Here is a 22,309-nt window from a genome sequence, read left to right as displayed (position 1 = left end):
TATGATGCACCGTATAATGGTCCGCCATACCTTCAAGCGTTTACCCAAAATGCCACGCCCACCGCATAAATGTTTCATGTAAAACAATCCGGATAGTTTTTTATTTTGAATTCATTCACACGAGGTTTGGAGATTTTTCTCATCTTTCTTTTTATATTTTACATCAAGAGAGCAGATTAAGAGAGGGGACTTCTTAATAAACGCGCGCGCCATGTAAAATTCCTTGTTCTATTGGGCTTCTTTTTAGTACTGCAAATGCTTACCCTTGTAATGCCCCGTCCACCCCGTATCCGAAATTTTGTATCCGCCATTATTTTTTCCGGATACGAAATGTTTTGCCGTCCACACGACGTTGTGATCGTTTTCATTTCCAAACCTTCACGTCCACACGTGTCCGTTTTTCGTTAAATTTGCGGATACGGACAACAAATTGGCCGGGCCCTGTGGGACAAACCCGTTACTTCCAGCGTAAAAAAATAAAAAAAATAACAGTTGTGATACAAAAATTTGCCGGATACGGGGCGTTGCCGCTAGGGGGGGTGGGTGTGATCGCGTCCATTAAAGTCTGCCGTTGCCGCGTGCATCAACTTGCGCGTGTGCTCCATCTCCAACACCCCTCGCCTTCTTCGGTTTTTCACTTACAATTATCATAGAGAATATCTTAAATAACTTAAATGTATCATGTGCGTAAACTCAAGAGAGTCATTAGTAAAGGGGTTTCCGTTGACATCACACAACATTCACAACTAATTTACAGGTATTGTAGCCATTTGCATAGGTAATGAAATAAATCTCTCCGTTGTCAGATAAATGTTCAAAAACTTGGTTAAAAGTAAGGACGGGATTTACTGTATTGTTTCAGCAACACCACTATATAATGTTGTGATAACTATCCTGGTAATTATTGCTTTAGGTCTTTTAGGGGGCCCCTACAGGTATCGTAGTAAAAAGCTAATCTCTCTTTGTGCATAAAACAAAGGGGTTAGTCTTTTCGCGTGCGTATCTTTCAAGCATGTGAAGTTTTTTTCTAATCTACACGTTTGTTTCGTTTCAGAAATTTCGTCAATTACAACTTAAATGACTTAACAGCGTGAATCTTCTAGAAGAAAACATCTGTTAGTTTGAAAGGAGAAAACTGTAATAAAATTGACGATGCGTTGAAAATGGAATTCATAGTGGTTGCTCGTACTCTGATGTTAACGTTGTGAGACTGCTCCCCTATCATAACATTTAAAGCAAAGAACTGTAAGTAGTAAAAGACCCTAACGCCAAAGAGCCAAGAGAGAAACGGCAGCGGTAAACGATGTGGATTCTGGCCCAATGATTGTCGTAGAAGTACAAGTAAGAAGAGGAAAACCGACGATGAGCACCAGAGTGGAATTGATGTGTCAAGGCCGAAAGTTTTTTCTACGAGGCCCAACTTCTTTTGAAAAGGCAATAGTCCACGCCTTCCTAAAGACACCATTTTGCTGCTGTCAAAGAAGAAAGAAGATGGTCAACCAGCAGTGCCTCTAATGATACCAAAGACACTAGAGAAGTAGGAGGAACCGAGAAAGATTTCCATGAAATAAAGGAAAGTACCCAAAGAAGGAAGACTGACGTATCAAGAGACGGTGGCAAAATCCATGACGCTACAGAAATGAGCAGCCCAAATGAAAGGAAAGATTCCAAGCAAACAACAAGAAACGAAAGCTCTATGAACTACATACAGAGGAACACTCACTAGGAAGATTTCAAGAGAATTTCATCAACAAGTCATGCCCGTCCCCTTGGAGGCCCCAATATGGCATCAGGCCAAAGAAGGAGAAAGAAAAAATGCCTCAAGATGCCAACAACATCGCCTATACTTCAGTTCAAACAAAACGTACGCAGATCCCTTCCCACGTACGAAAGAATAGGAATCCATGAAATGCCATCAGATTACCCGCGTTGTTGCTGGAAGTGGCTGTAAGCTAGGGCCAAGACCAAATAATGAGCAGGTTCAACAGGAATTCTGCCTACCTACCCTCGATTGATCCCCGAAATCGTAAGTGTTTTATAACTGAAGAACCGAGCGCACGATACTGTTCCTGACGGAACAGGCTTACAGGTCTTTGCAAGAAGAACGTTTGCCCAGGTGGCATCCTAAGTACGGAGGTACTATTTGCCAACCACCGAACAGATCCGAATGCTATTCTAAAAACGAACCAAAGAGCTTCCAAACAGAGTGAAGAAGATGGTGGTTTCCAGTCCAAGAAAGATTTTGAACATCATTATCCCTACCGACTCCAGGCAGAATTCAAATTGGCCTTATTTAAAAGAACCGAATTGCAGGTAAAGATGATGTTTATGATAAGCAAAGGATTGCCTTTCTAAGAGTTGAACATCCAGGCGCGGGAAAGAAATAACCAGACAAAAGCCTTTGATGCGTTCTCTACAGAGCAACACCCTGGGAATAGACCATCAACTGGAGAATATGTTAGATATTTGCCAGTTCCAAATATGCTGATCCCCACACCAAAGCCTGAATTTTTGTTCAATGGCTTGAGCAACGTGCCGTTCGACATTCGGCGTCCATTTCCTGTCACAGATAATGGAAGCTTAGCATTTATCGAAAAAGAGAAAGTTTTTTATCCATGCTGTAACGAAGAAATACCACTCATTCACTATAATAACGTAACATCGAATGCAAGGTGGTTGGACACCAGAAATGAGAGACAGAGGTTTGATGAATTTCAGGCTTCAAAATCTGAAGTTCCATTTACCAATCAGACACAAACGATGATTCTGGACGATGCAGGAGCGAGAATAATCCATATGAATGACTTGGGATACAAGCAGAAAAGAAGTCGGGGGCAAGAGAAAGATTCAAAGACGTGCCTTTACCAGTCCATGCCACTGTAATGGAAGACGAGTTCTCCAAGAAGGACTTCCCCACAGAAGAAAACTATAACAGCAGAGAATCATATCAGGCGTATCGACAAAGACAGGAGAAAAGACAAGATCTTTAGTTCTTATTCAGCTCACAACTCAGAAAGAAAAGCAAACGGCGATGAAACACCAACAGCTTGGAAAGATAAAGTCGATGAATCAAGAAGCAGTAAGGAAATTTTGGAAGGCAAGAAATGTGATACTACAAAAGAAGAAAGAAACGAAAAAAGTGGAGAAAAGTGGAAGCAAGTTGATAGCTGTGAGCCAAGTGAAAAAGGAGAAAACCAAAGCACTTGAAGATCCAAAGAACAGTGAAACACAGCCAAAGATTTCCCTAGATCAAGCTGCAGAGAATCAAGATGATTCAAATTCAAAGAAAGCAATTATTTGTAGCGTTTGCAAGAAAACATTTAATAGAACATCGAACCTGTACACTCATATGAGAACACACTCCGCCAACAAGCCCCATGCTTGTGAGTTTTGCGGCAAACGATTTCACCAGAAAGCAGATTTGAGAATACATCGCTACATCCACACAGGAGAGAAGCCCCACAAATGCGCTAAATGCGGGCGAGGGTTCAAGCAGTTAACACATCTCAAGTACCCATGAGGACCCACTCAGACGTGAGGATGTACAAAGTCAATATTGTGACAAGGGCTTTAACCAGAAAAGCAACTTACAAGCACACATCCTTTGGACACACCGGTCAGCGTCCACACAAGTGTGAGACATGTGGTAAAGGTTTCACTCTTGCTTCAACCTTGAACACCCACAAGAGAATACACTTGCCGAACAAGCCGTTCAAGTGTGAATTCTGTGACAGAGCGTTTTATCAGAAGAATGCGTTGAAAATGCACTACGTCTCTACCCACCCTTATTCATCTGGGTCTGTTTAGTTTGAAAACAATATAAACAACTAGTAGTTGTAACTGAGAAACGTTCTATAATCACGCTGTAACTTTTTCTAGTCTCAGTCATTATCTTAAAAAATGTATATATTTAAAACTAGGTAGAAATAAAGAATATCCAATTCCCAGTTTTTTAAAAATAATTCATAACAAAATGAGCCTTTTGATATCCCTTTCCCTTTAAGACTATAGTTTATGAGCTAGCTTATGCAACAGCCCAATGATGTTTGATATATTTGAGAACGTTTGACTTGATCACTTTAAAACCTGTTAACCACTAGAATAATTGAAGGAAGGACTCAAGAAAGTTCACACAAAAAAAATTAATAACAAAGCAAATGCTTGTTCATGAATGTTTTAGCTCTGGATTCCTAAATTAACTTGAAGTGAGCCGTTTTGTGTCATGTGAGAATCCAAACCATATCTGAATATTGATTCTCTCGCGCACAAAGGAAATTTTCTACATAGATTTTTATTTAATTTCATTGTTGTTTTTTTTGTTGTTGTTGTTGTCGTTGTTGTTGTAGCTGTTGTTTGTTTGTTTCTAATCATAAGCACCTTGATACAGACTTAAACAACTGCAAAAACCTCTTTAAAAACTTGGCAATCCTCACTCTTACGAAACTTACTAATAAACACTGATTAAGAGTGTTGGTTTTATATCGTGTGACTAAGATAAGTTAGAGACGTCTAATTAGAACTAATACAATGACTAATATAAACATACTTTACCGAACCATGCATTTAGAAAGTCTCACTGACGTGTGATATATTACTCTTTATATTCCTATATAACTATACATTCATAAGATTGTCACTATTTATATGCACACAATTAACTTTGGGAATAAACTATAATGAAAATAATGAGTTTTTGCCATGAAGAAATAATCAACCCTCAAAGGATTTAACTCCTAATTGCCCATTAAACAGGTGCTGCTTTCATGAATGATTGTTTCTTTTTTGAATAGCATAAATTTTTCAAAAGTGTAAAATCAAAATTGCAAATTATCAAAAATCTTTTTCTTCGTTGACCAACTTTACGATGTGTTCAACAAATGTGCTCGTAAAGTAAAGCTTGGCGGAGTTAGTCAATAAAAAAATATCAAATAATCTTTATTCCATTTATCAACAAGTAATTTCAAAATCTAAAAATAATCCCTTAATAATTCCAGATTTAAAATAGACACAAGTTAATAAAAGACAGGGCTGACAACGAGTAAGGCTACATTAAAATTAGTAAATCACCTGTTACTCAGTAACGTATCTAACTTTGTACGGCCAATAGAGCCTTACCCAACATATTTAGGTTTTGTAATAGAATTCTTTCATTATGATCAAACGAGGTTGAAAAGTAACAAAACCAAGTAGCTTCTGTTAGGTATGGAAACCTCGAGCCCTTTAACTGTGATGGATGATTAATGTTTAACCTCTTAACACGTGATTGTCATAGTGGTTGATGTGAAAATACTTAAAAGCTTAAGAATTCCCGTATAAAGCATTTTAGAGGTGCTTATTCTATTTTTAAATTTTGTAATATATGCAAAGTTAGCCAGTGAAAAAACGGCATCGCTTACCAAGAATGCTTTGAAATTTACTGCGGCTTCATGATTCAAAATTGTAAACATGACCTAAAATGGCTGTCTGATTGTCCGTTCAATTACTGTGTCATACAGATTTGTGTCTAAAAATAGCGAATCTCAGTATTCTTTGACTTTCACTTTACAACAAACAAGAAGATTAAAGCTGATAATGTGTTCCAGGTTTAGCCTGAGCTGTCTTCAAGCCTTTTTAATGACTTCGAGCGCGCACGTAGTTCGTGAGGGAAATTCCCCGGTTTCCCTTGATCTTATCTCGTAAAACCTGCCCTTCTTTAAAACCACCAGTGGTACTTTCAATTAAGGACTTAATGAAGTCACTTGCCTTAAGCGATGTTAAATGATTGAATTGAAAAGATCTTAATAGCTGAACAAAATGTCTTAACTATTGGTTCTCACATCATGACGAAGCCAAAATCATAGCCATTGTAAGCCCAGATCTTCTTTTATCACCGTATTGTTAAACCCAATTTTGTAATGAATAAAATGGTGAGTTTTTTTTTTAAAGTTTATTGTGCTGTACATCATCTGAGTGATTCCAGATATGTTTAAGAAAACACGAAACGATCCAACCATTCTAAATGTAACATCGCGCCGTTTTCTAGATTCCATTTTTGTGATTTGAAACATATTTGAATTCCGTAGGAAAAGAAAATGGATATTCAAAAAAAAAACTATTATTAATTTCAAACATATTTTTAAAATTAAATTTTCTTTTCGCCTGTGATCGAACAACGCTTTTTTCAGACACAAAGTTACACCTGTTAACTCAAGCTGTTCTATAATGTCAAAACGCACGATCAAAGAACAAAAGATTCCAAAGTTTGCTTAAAATAGCTGCTCGAGACTTCAATGACTCTAACCTTCGACAGTAATTGATTGGTAAGAATTGTATGACTCATACAATAAATATTATCTCATGATCATGATCATGGTGTTAAAAAAACGTACATATGGTGAGGATCTACTGCAAAAATTGCCTAACTGCTTTAAATTTTGATTCAAGAAAAAAACAGATTAACTTTAATAAATACGAGTACGAGCATCATTTTCAACCTAGTATTAAACCTTATATTACAAAAACAAACAAAAGTTTTTAAAAATATTTCCTGTGCATAAATTACATAGAACAGGCAGTCTTTCAAGAACTAGGACCGTAAAAAATACTTATAGATTGAACAAAATGTATTGACACTCAGTTCTTAAAGATATTAAGGCTTGCAATTCATTGAAAGATCCTTCGTTGTTTTCTTTCTTTTTAGCTTGTAATTAACATAGTTAACAGTTGTAATATGGAGGTCTGTTTAACACCGGCCCAAATTTCTTGCTCTAATTTTTCCAATACTTTCTCAGCTGTTTGGTTTCCGACAGGCTGCATTTCAAAGAACACATTGTGTGGCCTCATGATGAGCATGATGGCCGAACTCGGAGTGAAATTAAATTCCCCCTTGTCTTTCATTGAAAAACTAACAAGATAAAATCAGCTGTCATCATCGAGTCCAAAATTCCTTTCCCAAGACCTTTGAAGACTTCCAAAGTTTTTCATTTTACAGCGGTGCGGTTTAAGAAAATATGCCATTGTTTGGTCAAATCGGTTTAAGGATTACGATGAGAAGAGTTGCTATGGATTATTAGTTAAATGATGCTAAGATTCTGTTATCGATACTATTTTCCTGTCCGTGAAAGTTATCATCAGTCAAAGTTAACTTTCAAAAGTTTTAGATTCAATGTCTACAAACCACGATTACAAACTAAACATATTCAGTTGATATGGACTTTCGTAATGTATGTTTTTCTGATCGATTCACCCTTTTTTTCAGTTAAAAAAAATGTTCAAAACCTCTGTCTAGTAGACAGTGGTTTTGTTTTATAGTAGAATACGTAGTCATCTTTTAGAGCCCAAACCCTACACCCCAATAAAAAAATCCAAACAGATTCAGATACAGCTACGGATTCCCAATCGCATTTATAAAGCAATTCTTGATTAGTTTTCAGTTTAAATACCTGAATAATATTAACACTGCACTTCGGTCCTTGTTATTTTTTTATAGCTTTATCTATGTCTGATTTCTTTCGGAATTTATACAACTTTAATTTAATCCATTATGCTCAGTAATACGCAGGACCTCATTTAAAATGCTCTAGAAACATGCCCCCCTCTCTGTCCAAATACTAGTATCATCATCCGATCCATGTCATCGCTACTATAAACATTCCCTTTATAATAATAATAATAATAATAATAATAATAATAATAATAATAATAATAATAATAATAAGGAACTGAGAACAACTCTGAACCTAAATACCCCAGAACCGTCATGTAGCCCATTAGAAGAACCGGAGATACAGATCAAGGGAATGCACATTAAGAAACACCTTAAGAAAGCTGTAAATGAAAAACTCGTGGGGAAGGTTGAAGATCAACATTGGCAAGGAAGTCTACTGAAAGCAAGATGGCAGGATGATCAATTAAGTCATGAAGGCTGCTTTGCATGGCTTAACAAGTGGGTAAGCGCTCCTACCCATTGTGTTGCAGGCATTATGGAATTGTACGAACAGCTAACCTCAACGAGAGTCTACTCCGCCTACAAGACGGGAACAACAGACAAGAATAATGTCACATGCAGAATGTGCGGCGAGGGTTCCGAATGTCTGGCACATGTACTGGCTGGATGTCCGTCTCTTGCACAGTCCAAGTACCTGGATAGACACAACGCTGCTTTGAAAGTGTTTTTCTTTGAGATGCTAAGAGATCTCAAACTGGCTGATAGTACACCCCCATGGTTTTCTGATGTCAAACCTAAACCACTCTACAAATCAACTGACGCTGAAGCATACTGGGATGTACCTGTATATGCTGACCACATGTATGTACGATCTAACCGTGTGGACGCGCGTTTCATCGACCACAATAACAAGAAAGTACTCATGGTGGAAATGAGCTGTCCGTGGGTTAACAACCGAGAAAAGAAAGACAAAGAGAAGACGAAGAAGTATGGAGCACTTAGACTTGAGCTCACAAAACAACACCCAGGATACACGATCTTGCAAGTGAACCTCATTTTGGACGTTCTTGGAGGATGGTCTAAAGAGATGGAGCCTGAGATGAAGAATATCTTTGGAGCAAGATACAAAGATGTATTACTCAGAATGCAGAAAGCGGTATTAAGCTGCACAGTGAACATTGCAAGAACATTCAAATTAATCACATCTTAAGGACATTTCAAACATTCCAAGTATTTAAACTGCATCTTAAGAACATTAATAATTGGTTTTAAGTGATTGTATATATTATTAATCCTGTCATGCTGGTAGGTTACGAAATTACGCCCTATCTAGCTTACCTAATTAGCATTCAAACGTGTTTACTGCTGATAATAATAATAATAATAATAATAATAATTTATTGAGTATTTAACAAGTTTCAATACTTTAAAATAGAAGAAAGAAATTACACTAAAAAAAATCAGTCCAACCCTTAGCAATACACAGGGCCTCATTGAAAATGTTCCAGAAACATGGCTCCCCTAGCTGTTCAAATACAATGTCATCGCTATCTTATCCTTATTTTTTACTTTTGAAATGCTACACGAAAATAAAACTGAGGTCAAATGTAGCGATAGTGTGTGTGAGTGAAAAAGTGTCGCCAACTGGTGCGAAAGCGCTAGAACAACTAAACACCAGCCAGCTTCGCATCGAAATGTGTCGGTTTGACGTACAAAACCCGTGCATAGAATTATGCGAATACACGGGGTCATACGTTTGCGCTTTGTGTTGTAATAACCGGTGAAGTATATATATATGTCCATGGAAAACTATTCCGTCATAACAGGTGTGTGTTAAGTTGATAGTACTCAAACGTTATTTATCACTGAGTTATTGACGTATAATGCGCTATAAAAATCTAACGTTTAGATCCAATATAACTCCGATTAAGGTTACTTGACTTTTAAAATGGCCAAAGATATGAGGTGCATGCAAAAAAGACTTGCTTGTCTACTTTGATACCAGTTTACTTGGCTAGATCGAATGACACACTCAGTACTTTCAATACAGCTTCGGGCGCTGACAACCCCCTCTTTCCCCCCACCCCCTTCCCCCTCAAAAATGTAATGAACACAGAAAGGATTACTTTGGCGTGGTGCACCGGTTTTAAAAATTATTTAGTACTATTTTAGACTTGAGCCTATAGTTTAGACCTGAGCTATAGTTTTGACTGAAAAGGCGTGAGGATTGTTTTACGAAATTTTAAATGTTGTAATCAGCACTTGAGTAACGCTTATTCAGGGCACTGAAGCACCTACACTTGACTTCAGTCAGGAACAAATGAAGACATTCAAGTACTACAGATTAACGAGAGATAACCTTAATATAATCCAGAGCTTTTTCTATCTATTGGAGTCTGATATCTATCATAACATCCGAATACAGAACTTGACTCTCTTCAAGTGTTATTTGCCTAAATATGCTGAGATTACTTTGAAATAATATTTGAAGGTAGCATAATTAGCATAAAATTCATCATGTAACTTCAATGTTTGACGTAGTTCAGAATTAAGATTAATTGCATGCTTATCTACAGGGAAATCGAGATTGTCGTTGCTTTGAATAAACTGCCCCGAGGCGTCCTGAAATCGATCTTTCGAAGTGATATTCTAGGCTAAACTATTTCAGTGTTTGACTTTAACTTTGCGATCCTCCTATCTGCTAAGCCACGCCCGTTTCCCTGGCCCAGCTGCTGTTTAATTTAAACGGCAAAATATAATCTAATGAATGAATTAGGTGGACATGTACCTTTAAATCGTCGAAGTCAAGCTGTTCCGACCTCCCAGTTAAAAAACTATTAGCTCATCATATTGAGCAGGCTTTAATAAGTGTGAATAGTTGCCATTCTCACCATTGCTGACTTTGTAACTACTAATCCGACTGACTATCAATTACAATACCAAATAATTAGTGCCTAACGTTATACTATGCATTTTGTACAAGCCTAATGACAGTGATTGAGGAAACCACAGAACACTGGACTAATTAAACTAAACAATGACTATCTTGCCCCAGAGATTCAGGAAAGCTATACTACCTAAAGTTTTAAACGTGCGATCACGAGGTATCTTTATTCACAGTGCCGGTAGAGGACAAAGGTTTACGTAAGCGTGCTGCCTGCGAATCTCCAGATAAAGTGTCCCGATATCCTATCTGAAGTTAAATGATTTTTCACTGACATTGGTTGTCCTATCAATAGCAGACGAGGGTTAAAGATAACTTCTTAGTTTATCAGCGTCTCGTGTTGTATTCTTCGACATGAACTTGACCTCACATCATGTAAGCCGTGTGAGTTGATACGCAAAACCGAAAGCCAAAAAGAAATATGGGGATTTCAATCAGCGGTTAGTTATTCCAATACGTGTCGGTATTCGATCCGTTGTGGATGATGAAGGCGGCAATGATAGGAAAATGATTGTATGACTGAATGAAAAGTAGGAGGAAAAGGAGGAAATATATAAAGACAAAAGCAAAAATGATAAAGCAAAATAAATGGATCATAATTCGCATACATCATGTTCCGCAGCTGAATCTGGGGAAGCGAGGGCGGAACTTTTCGATCTAATAGTTTAAAATGCATTCCAACAATCTTATTTGCGAGGCAGTCGTTACCAGTCTTCCTTTTAGGCCGGAAAAGGCGAATAACTTTTGAGAGTTGAGTGATTATAATGAGAGGTTTTTATAGTTTTAACTGTGTCTTGAGATTTTATTTTAATTTTTACCAGTATATATATATATATATAACCTGATCTCAATAAATTATACTACACATGTTAACATTTCAAGAAAGAGAAATGGAATGGAATTTAGTACTAAAGCGAGTCTTCGTTTTATAAAATTCGTGACATGCTAACTTACGTTAAAGGTATTATATTTATACTGAAATTAGTATACCCGTAGCAAGAGTTTCACCACTTGACCGATTTACTTCACTGATTTACCATGAAAATCAATAAACAATTTATGAAACTAAATTAGTGGTGCACCTCATGACAGCATTTACAAGATCTTTACATGCCTCGATGGCTTCCCGCCATTTTTCGATATGCGTATATTACCTGTACCAAAATAAAGACGTGCAGCGTATCCAGTGCTGCCGTTAAAAATAATGACCACTTCATCCAACGTCTAAAGTGTCATATCAAAGTCTCAAGAAACGTTTGCAAATTCGCTTTAGTGAATTAGGTTGGACCGACTTTGAGTACTTATACATTTACTGTGTGTTATCAAGTCCAATCTCTATTGATTGTCGACGGGAGGCAATCTTAATCTACTGGGGGAGGGTTTATGAAAGCGACTTCAACCCCCCCCCCCCCCCCCTCCTCCCTTGTACACCGTGCACACGCACACACAAATTAAGTATTCTAGCTGTTATTTACTTCCTGTGATGATATCTGACGCTTGATCAATTGGGTCGATTAGATCTTAGCCTGCGTAGCCGGCCAAAAAGAGGACCGGCTACGCAGGCTAATTAGATCTCAAAGCCGCTCATCACCAATAATTATAACTTTGGTGTGTCTAAGTGTACATAGTTTCTTGAGTACAGCTTGTCGTAGTCACGTTTTAATCTTTTACTTAATCGTAGTATACGCAGTAAAATGTGAAGAATAAAATCAAGCTCGCCTCGCTTCCTTGCTTGCTTTTCTTGTAATATGATAAATTTAAGGATGTAAGTAGTGCTCTCGGTGTTGATAATATTATATTTCTTAAACCTTAAGACTGCAAAACACTTTGCAATCAAGTAATATACCAGCATGTTCTATTAGTAGCTAGAGATACCTCACTCAAGTAGTTTTACACAGCTTCGATTCCAATTGAAGAGCCATCCAATACAGTACATGCAATTTGACTTTTAAACCTGGGTCTGCTTGTGAACACCATTTGCATTGGACTCCAAGAGTTCTTTCCTTAAATGATTGCCATTTTCGTTAACATGAGTCAAATTGTTGCCGGAGTCTTCACTAGACTTGCCCAATATAGGGGTCTTCTGGGTTTTATTAAGAGTAGTATTGAAGTTATCATCTTCGTTGTCTTCTTGGTATTTGGAAAAAAACAGCCGCAACAAAGCTTTTCGCCACTTTTTAAAAAGTCTTTTAAATGCGCCTCGGTAGGTACGGTTTAGACAACAATAGATAATAGGATTTAAACAACTGTTCAGATATTCCATCCATTTTATGGCTCTAAGAACCTTAAAGTGAGGGTCACTGATAAAATTCTGATCAACAGCATATCCAATAATCATTACGAAAAACGGAAGCCAACATACGACGAATGCTCCAATCACGACAGCAATAGTCTTCGCAGCTTTAATATCTGTTTTGTAATTCTGATGGAGGTTGATCATGCGAGCTTGTCGCCTCGCAACCATATAAATCCGTGCGTACATGATAATCATAGCCACCAATGGTAGTATCAAGCTAGTGGTTGACACCAAGTAATGGTAGCCATTATTTGGAATTTTGAACTTTGCAAGGTTCAGCAAAGAAATAGTAACTGCGTAAATCCATACGAAGCAAATGATCACGATCGCTCTCAATGACGTCAAGAACTCGTGGTATTTATAGGGTGCTGTTATGGCAAGATGGCGGTCACCGCTCACTGCTAATAGATTCATTATAGAGGCAGTTCCGCAAAGAATGTCAATGCAATTCCAAAACTGCATCGATCGTTGATCCAATATTTTTGAGTTCTTCAAGTCAGGCTCCAGTTGCAAAATGAACCAAAATGGCATAGCAAGCAACGCAACCATGATGTCAGCAACCGCTAAACTTATTATGAAGTAGTTACACTTTGTTCTTAGCTCTCGAAATGTAATAAAGCTAGCCCACACCAAGAAGTTACCAAACAAGGTTGCAAGCATCAGCAATCCAACGAAAATCGCTCCAACGATGTTCTCAGGTCCTAAACCTAAGGTTGACGAGTTGGTTGAAGAGTTGCCCATTTCGTTTGAAGACGCCATTTTTTTTTCGTTTCCGTTTGTAGAACGTCTTTTTAAATAATCCTTTTCAGTCAAAGTTTTCAGAAGTGGTTTCTATTTGTCACTTATGTCCTTGAGGATCCTGTAAGAAATCAAGAAGAAATCAAGAAGAAATCCAAGACTAAGACAAATGTGTTCTGATACACTTAAAGAAAGTGGGTGAAAATAAAGCTGTCAGAAAAGACTAGCGACTTTTGACCCTTATAGACAAGCCAATGACCTGCGTGCCTTTAGGTACTCGATAACGTTTAGGAAGCAATTGCCATCAACATAGCGTATAACAGAAGGATCTTGACTGAGTGATGGAATACATCTGCATTCATAAAGTAAAGACAAAAATCGTTTTATAAAGTATCGTTTTAAGAGCTTTTCGCTTAGCGCAATCATAGCCAGAAGGTTTTTTCGAGATAAACGAACTTTATCATCTCTTACTTCCACATTTTCATTTGAAATTCCATTCCGTTTAGAAATCATAACTTTGCCTTGCTGAAAGGTATCAAAACGTTGGCACAAAATTCTGTAATGAAGGCTCAATCGTTTGCAGCCAAAACGTCCTATGAAGATCACTTTATTCTGCACGCCAATTGCCTTTTGATTCGGACAAGTTTTGAAGGTAGAATTATTTAATCTGTTGACATGGCTTTTAGCTTTCCCCCAGTCAGTGTAGGAAATATCTGTATAACGCAATATATGTTGCTTTTAAGTCGCAATCCAACTGGTAGTGTTCAGATGTTCATATCGTTAGCGTCCATATGAAAACTTCATGGCTACTTAAAAGGTTAACCTTCTTAAATACTTCTAAAATCAGAACTTCAAGTAATCCCATAAGAATAATAAGTAATCCCACTTCGGAAGTATGAAGTTTAAGTGAGTATTCAAGTATGTCTACCTTAAAATCATGTCTATAGCCTAAAAGCACGGATGAAGGGGAGTGGAAGTGTTTAGATATTGTATAATAGCATCTGTCCCAAACCATTAGCAGCTTTGTAGGTTCTCGTCCTCTTTGCAATAATATTTATTGTGTCAACTTGTGTTTTTCAAAGTTCGATCGTGTTGAGTCTTATTTAAAAGATTAAGAAAAAGAATGTTTTTATTGACTACTCGTAAGGCATTGCAGCCATATTTTGATTAAAGGTGGGCGGAGATCCGATTAAAAACTTCAATTTTTCTATTTACATATTTCAGAAACTGTGGATTTCTGATTTTCAATCATTCCAAAGGGAGTGAAATAACGATAGACGGCGGTGGCCATGTTGATTGGTTTAAATTCAACCAAGATGGCGGTTATGAAGTCATGTGAGAACAAAGAATAGAGAACAAGCGAAGTTGATCGTGACATTGAGATCTGCGTAGCAATGACATAAATGCTATTGTCAAGTTTTTCTTAAACAAAATAGGTTACGTTGAATATAATACCAATCACGGAACAAGACCGGACGAAACGAATCTCTTAAAAATAGGAGTAAATAATTTGGATAGTTTTTTTGCAAATGACACTGCAAAACAAAACGTTTCAGTTGCCCTCATATTAAAAGGCCTTTCCTCATAGTCATCGAACTAAAGAAAAGGTGAACAAGCTATTAATCATAAAAACGTGAGGTCATCTTGTTTGGAGAGGTAATAATTAAGCTGGATAAAACGACCCACTTCAGCGTTGACTCATTATTAGCCAAAATTCTTCACACATATTCCTCTATAGATAACTATAAAGAGGTGATAATGATTTCTCCTAATGCCACTATTACCAGCAGCTCTGTACCCACAAATTGATATTATGCCACAAATAAAGTATTTATTGCTAAATGTACTTGGATAAATATTCAAGAAGTAATTTCTAAGAGAGGTCGACAGTGGTTTAAAAGGTCTGTGTTCGGTTAAATAAAAGGAAGGACTAAACATGTGTTTCTATCATAACGCCTTGGCTTCAAGATGCTGCAATTTATCCATCGAAAATACCATTTTCTACGTTTTCAGTATTAGTAAATCTAAACTTAGGGTTATTCTTAATTGATTTTATTATTCTGGAGCCGTTTTTCCGCAAAATATCTTTTTTAATGATACTGTTTTTTTATATAAATACGTGATATATTTATTTGCCTAAGTGAACTACATGTTATCCTGCTGAGCAAAACATCGTGTAAATCAAATAGCCACGGGTCAAGAAACAAATTATCCTTTGAGCCGTGATCAAACCTAAAGAAAATAAGCCTTTACTATTCGAAAAATCAGTTTCATTCTCCAATCAGTCTTGTGATTGATCAGTTATCTTTCGTTCACATCGGACGGAGGTATCAAGGAAATCAGAGACTTTACATGGTTAATTGGTAACCTTGATATCGTTGAGTAAAGTTTATTCTTGTGAGATGGTCAACCGCAACGTTTATGATGATTATAACATTGAATAATTTAAGGCTCCTCTTTGAATTTATAGATATAGCATTCTTACTACTTTTCAATGCTAGAGACTATGATTAAATCTTAAACGTTGGATTGGATTATGGCAACATTATACCTAATCGTATGATTAAGACTGAACAGTTCAGAGAAGGTTAAAGAAAACCGGCCATGGAGTTTCTCTATGGATCCCGCAATTTTTTGCCTAATTCTGCATCAAATTGAATGTCTTTGAAGCAACAAAAAACATAGAAGTGGATGGGATGCTTTCAAATGTAAATCCAATGGTCATGAGATATGTAAGAAATAAATAGAATATGTACTTACAGAAACAGATATAAACCTTGAAGTAGTGGAAAGCCTGCTTGTTATACAGCTTGAAGATTTCCTTTCAGAATAAAATCTTTTTAGAGGAAAGGATATTTTGGCCCTGAAATTGCACGATACGAAACTGAGTTACTTTGGATTGTGAGGAAGCTGGAGGAAGGTTGTTCTAAGTGCTTGAATTACAAACAAACCTAAGGAATCGTGCAGTGGATAATGATCATCTACTGAATGCCAGCTTCAAGTGTCTTGTTATGAATTTGATCTAATTATAGCTGGTGTCAACAACACCCATGTTTACTCCGTGGTGGCAAGAACTGTGTTGATGATTGGTTCCTGTCAGTGCTGTTATGATTAATATTACTCATTCCAGATTGACTCGTACCCAATAAAATAGTCAGTGCAATGACACGAACTAGAGAAATTAACGCCAAAATAAAGAAAAGAAAAGAATCCTTTTGAAGCATGCGCCAGCGATAAAATATACGGCATATTTGCGTAATCAAACTGTTTTATCTGGCTGTCAGTAATAGGCTGATCATGAAATATTGTTATCAGATGAACCGATTCATACAAAGCATGTTTGTTCACGAAGCATACTTAAATTAACACCTATCGATTAAGGAGTATTTGCTTATTCTTATGGTGTCAGTAGTTGTTTTGCAGCTCGTTAATGGGAAACTTTAAAGATAGCGCAGAAGATACAAAATTATTCCCAGCAGAATTTTAAAAAAAATTGTAAGTGCAAAATAATATTTATGTTGGTATCCGTAGATTGGGAATAAAAACACAGATTGGTAATCCCGTCTAACGAGTATTGAAATGCATGCTGGTCAGAGTGACTGTTACACCTGCGTTTATTTGCCTCTTGATCAAGATTAGAGTCGATAATGAGTGCAAAGTATTGTATGTTTTCAAGTCACTTGTTAACGATCGAAAGAATCCTATGCACTAAAGAAAAGGTTTGTCTATAGAACTTAATAATTTTATTTTGGCAGTATTTTTTTTTCCCCCTTTGGTATAAATTGAATTTATAGCGAAAATACTTCTTTGCTAGTGACTATAACTTTCGTGACCGAAGGTATGTATTGTGCGCATGCCAAGCTCGCTGTTACAGACTAGGAAAACGACAACAGAAAAGAGTATAGAAAGAAAGAGGCTTCATCGTAGTGTGACTAAGTAATGGCGCGATGCTTCATCGTGATTTATCATTTCAATAATATTTATATTTTTTCATTTGGCTGACGTAGAATTTCTGATGCTAGATGGAGAAAGGTCTCACGTTCAAGCTGTAGACACTTAAGTAACAATTTGTCTTTACAACACCGATATTCTTGTAAAACAGGCTTAATTTTTTCTCTTTTCTTTCTTTCCTTCTTTCTTTCTTTCCTCGCGCGTATTCAGTTCAGTAGCTGTAGCCATTATGACGTTAATTAATTCGTTTTGTAGTTGCCGATTTTACAAGTTTTTATATCTTATTCGAGTTTAGCTGTTCAGCTAGTAAAGAAACCGAACTATCTTTAATTTTGAAAATATATAGATTATGGTTCACCTTGACCGAGCTTAATATTGACATGGAAGTAAAGCAGAACACTCTGAAACACATAATGTTACCGATATCAATGCTAATTTTAGTGCCAAGGTATGTGCCTGGACAAACGAAATACAGTCATGGGCTTTATCTGAACCCGACGTTCTACACATTTGAAAACAATTCAATAAAACCTTCCATAATTCAACTAGACCAACCTTTCTCACAGTGATAATTCTAGGTGTAGATTGAGGAACCTGGTATGATTGCACCTTTGGTCGACCCTTGAAACGCGTTTGGGGATAGTCTAGCCAAGCTATGCGCCACACAGTATCGTATCACTAACTTTGCTGCTTATTAACACCAATAACTCAAACTTTCACATTCGCTAATATAAATGCTATAAGCTTTAGGCAAATTAAGGTTCAATTCTAGATACTGTTTTTGCGGTTGTTTTGTCCTTAGGGACCTTAATAAGCCGTCAGAATTTGCGCCTCCTATAAGTGTCCAAAGAAACTCAACCAGTAGCAAAAATATATGTTTCCAGAAATCAAAAATATTCTTATCATATCTACTTATATATAATATTGAGTATCAAAGGCATTTCATCAGATATTGCATGAATCCATTAAATAAACTAAGAAATTTCAAATACCTTAGCCTGCGATGAAACGTAAGTTATTAACTGTTCTTCCACAAGTAGCTAGCATCATCTACAATGATGTGCCTGACACAAAACCTCAGTTTATCTGGCTCATTAACTCGTTTACGTTGTTCATTGGGCTTTGGGTTGTGACGCATGCTCATTAAGGTTGCCTGTAATTCATTTATTAATCATGTCATTGGATGGAGCAATTAACTGCCAAGAATCCTAGCCAGGCATCAAGTATGTTTGCGTCTAATAGAACAGAAATGAATTGCAAATAGTGGACCCTTAAAAAATCCAAAATCAATGTAATGGTTGTGTGCAAAATAATCACCCATAAACGATTAATTGGCTTCACACTTTGTTATAAGATATTATCAGGGGATTTAGGACCTTTTATTCACAATACTGTGGATTACATGTTTTTTTTAAACACTTTGCGCAGCTAATTGATGTCAAACCATTGTATTAAGAAGGAGCAATGAGACCATGTTCTTGAAGAAAAAGAGATCAATTAAGAAATTTAGGACTTTTAATTTTTTTACTCACAATGTGGATCACATTATTTTCTAATAGTGTGTACAACTAATTGATGATAAAAGAGTATGATGATAAGGCAATTAAACTTTTTTCTTCAATGCCAATATTTTTAATGATAAAAACAGGTGATAACAACTCACGGTTTTAATGTCGTCGACATCATTTTCAAAGTGAAACAGAAAGAGTTAGAATGAAGGATTTAGAGTCAGTTCAAGTTTAATGTGAGGGAGTGCAGGTAAACAAAAACTTTGGTACGAATATTCAATTTAGGCTTCCTTGCTTGAATGAGCAACATCTCGTGAATTAGGCAGTCAATCTTCCCAGTACATATTTTTAAGAAAGTAAAATGATTGCTCAGGTCAGGCCAATGATTTTATTGATAAACTCGTTTTTGCAGAAAAAAGTATCAAGAAATTAAGGACCTTTTGTTTCTTTACTCTCAAAACTGTGAATTACATGTTTGTGTTAACAATTTGAACAGATAATAGATGTCAAGTATTCGTGACACAATGAAACATTTTTCACATGGCAATTTTTTTTCTAAATAAACAGTTGTTTTTGCAGAAAAAAAGAACAAATAAACGACCACCGATTACCAAAGACTACCAACAAATGCAATGAAATCAATATACTTATATTTATCTATATATTTGGAAGAGGCAATGATTGCTTATTTCTTCTTCAAATCATAAGCTAGGGGTAGGCAAATGATAACCGACTAGGTAAGTCTGGGTTGTATTTATTTAAGTATACTTATCGTTTGAGCTTTAGTACAAATGGAGAAAAAAGAAGACTTTAGCAGTCACATCGCGACAGCCGTTTACGTAAACTCACAAAAAAATTATATGAATGACCGAGGATAGATTTCTACGAAATGGGATCAAAAGTACTGAATTGATGCTGTATTTGTAATCGACAGGCATCAGGTTTATTGAAACTAAACCAAACGAGCAACGTGGGAAGTCTGGTGACTGTTGAACTGATTAATACTGGGTATGATTTGTACTATCAGGGCCCGGGTAAGAAGACTGGATAGCTCGATCCGACGGAAAAATCTTATCCAGTGGATGAATTTATTGGAAAACAGCATGGACTTATCAACTGGATAAGGATTTATCCTCCGGATAGCGCTATCCAGGCTTCGTACAACCGGGCTCAGCTGTTCAAAATGTCAAGCTAAAAAGATACGTACATCTATAAGATGAAACCAACCTATTCAATACACACAGGAAGTATACTGTCAAGAAAAAAATCTATTAATACTTGATATGATGTATATTGCGTTTTCTTCGTTCAGGATTAATTATGCTTACGATTTAATAAAAATAGTCGCGTAAAGCAAATTGAAAACAGTCTGGTTATGGCTAAGATCGCGAGACAGTCAAGTAAATTGAAATAAATGAACAAGGGTCTTACAGAATCGAATATCTCATTTTTCATTACGATGTTAGTTCAGTTGTTTGGTACCCATTTTGTTTACGTAAAGTTTGTAAGGTCAATTTCCTGTGCACAATAATGATCAGTAGAACCTTTGTTTCAATATGACTTCAAAAAAAAAAAAAAAAAAAAAAAACCTAGAAAAAAGCCTCAATATCTAACCGAAAAGGCAATTCGCAAAAACAGAGAAGGGTTAATTCTCGAATCATCTTCTAATAAAATGTTTCTAAGACATAGATTAACCACTGTCTAAAGGCTGAGACTCCTTTTTTTAACTCAGTTCAAACTTTTTCGTTTGCCACACATTTTCTTTCTGATAGCGCTCGGAACAATACTGCATTTACATTGTGTGAACGAATGTGAGACATACATATGAAAAAGAATGGATGAATAGCAAGAGGTTTAAGGGATGATTTAGTGCGTTCGATAATAACTTTACTAATATAACTAAAAGAAATCGATAAGAACTTTACTAATATTATAAAAGAATTCAGAAAAAAATCTGGGTTCAAGATGGTATTTGAACGCTAACTCGCGAACAATTTACACTCGGATCTAAGAATCATATCTATGTATATGATCTAAGAACAATAGATTTTCGATAACCTACAGTTTACGCAGTTTGCCTTTATTTGCAACGCACCATTGGAAAAGAAACTGTAAAACAGAAACACTATTAGCAAAGACTTGATGTGAAACGCGTTATATCTTTACTTGTAAAAGCATATACTTATTTCAATAAAGTTGGTCACCAAAAACCTAGAAAGCTGTGATCACTGAGGATCATGGGAAAAATTTCATATTCAACGAGTAAAGCTTTTGACACAAACTACAGCAGTTGAGGATGCTCAGAGGAGTTGAGACTGTAACTGGTAGAAGATCTCAAGTCCATCAACAGTTATCAAGCGGTTGAAACATGTAAAATGTATCTACCTATAATCCTTGCCGGTCTCAGCTTTGTAGCTTTTCGGGTGACTCGAACTTTATTGAAATAAGTGTATCAATATAGGGATGAATGCTTTGTATAGAGTTTAATCGACAAAAAAAAACTTATTCACTCACCTCTTGATTTTTCTAGTATCAGACGATCTTAAAAATCTATAAGGACCTATTTAAATTCATTTGGTCAGTGTTATCATTATTGCTAATCCACAGCCAGAAGCTCGACCGAAAGCCCTCAAATTGTCCAGGTGCATTTGAATTTAAGCTGTTGAAACTTGATTAGAAAAAAGTGCTCGCCGCAGGACAGTTTTTCAATCATATTATATTGTCAATTTTCAAACAATTTATGAGTTATCTTAGCGAGAGGTATAGTTGCCATTATCTAGGTAAGTAAGTAAGTAAATAACCTATTCACTATCAGAATGATGATTTGCATTGGAGAGACGTCCCTCAAGATGATGAAAGTGAGGAAAAAATTATCCATAAAATACTTCAATTACCATTATATCTAATTCTGTATTTTACTAAGTGAAGCACAAGCCCGAAAGGCCGTTCTGCAGCAATATAACTTTGCCATTACTTAGTTTACTTCAACTAATGAAATTTTAAGAGCAACTAAAATATTTTCTAACACTGATACTATAAAGTGATTTTTTAAATAGTGGTTGGGACATTTCGTTGCAGAGAAAAATTTACAATATTTTCTTTGTTTTGTGCCTGTATATGACGCCAGACACGCCCAAAGTTGTTGCCAATCATTTAATAACGGCGAGTATTCAAATGGACCGTTCGCTAACTCACAAAAGGTTTATGTAAAACCCAATTTGGTATTATGAGAGACGCAAATGGCAATGCTTTTTAAGATCAAGGACGTGTGAAAATATAGATTTTAGAAAATATCAGATGAGACCGAGATACATGCATGCCGTGTGTAAACATCTTTAAACTTCACCACAATCTGAATTGTCTTTCATTATATGGAGATAAAAATAAATAAATTAAAATGCAACGAGCTGCTTTATTACCGCCAAATTGATTGTACAGGAGAGGAT

General features: G+C 36.3%; 2 protein-coding genes across 2 annotated transcripts; one reads left to right on the top strand and one right to left on the bottom strand.

Moving 5' to 3' along the window:
• Nucleotides 1–7,708: 7,708 nt before the first annotated feature.
• Nucleotides 7,709–8,823, top strand: LOC148911879 (uncharacterized). The gene has a single exon (XM_089028572.1). It carries the CDS (start codon nt 7,779–7,781, stop codon nt 8,634–8,636), a length of 858 nt encoding a protein of 285 aa, XP_088884698.1. The 5' UTR covers nt 7,709–7,778; the 3' UTR covers nt 8,637–8,823.
• A 2,952-nt stretch (nt 8,824–11,775) lies between these two features.
• LOC148911878 (histamine H2 receptor-like) lies at nt 11,776–16,482 on the bottom strand. The gene is made up of 2 exons (XM_089028503.1): nt 16,165–16,482; nt 11,776–13,525 (listed from the first exon to the last, which is right to left on the bottom strand). Exon 2 carries the CDS (start codon nt 13,423–13,425, stop codon nt 12,319–12,321), a length of 1,107 nt encoding a protein of 368 aa, XP_088884629.1. The 5' UTR covers nt 13,426–13,525; nt 16,165–16,482; the 3' UTR covers nt 11,776–12,318.
• Between the last annotated feature and the right edge of the window lie 5,827 nt (nt 16,483–22,309).

This window comes from Actinia tenebrosa, unplaced genomic scaffold, assembly GCF_029948245.1.
Source record: "Actinia tenebrosa isolate PJP-AT-01 unplaced genomic scaffold, QUT_ActTen_1.0 PGA_scaffold12__29_contigs__length_12842862, whole genome shotgun sequence".
Taxonomy (NCBI): domain Eukaryota; kingdom Metazoa; phylum Cnidaria; class Anthozoa; order Actiniaria; family Actiniidae; genus Actinia; species Actinia tenebrosa.
This window is presented reverse-complemented; position numbering and strand designations above follow the sequence as displayed.

Excerpts from the sequence above, each read along its gene's own strand:
- LOC148911879 (XM_089028572.1), top strand. The coding sequence starts at position 7,779 with ATGCACATTAAGAAACACCTTAAGAAAGCTGTAAATGAAAAACTCGTG.
- LOC148911878 (XM_089028503.1), bottom strand. The coding sequence starts at position 13,425 with ATGGCGTCTTCAAACGAAATGGGCAACTCTTCAACCAACTCGTCAACC.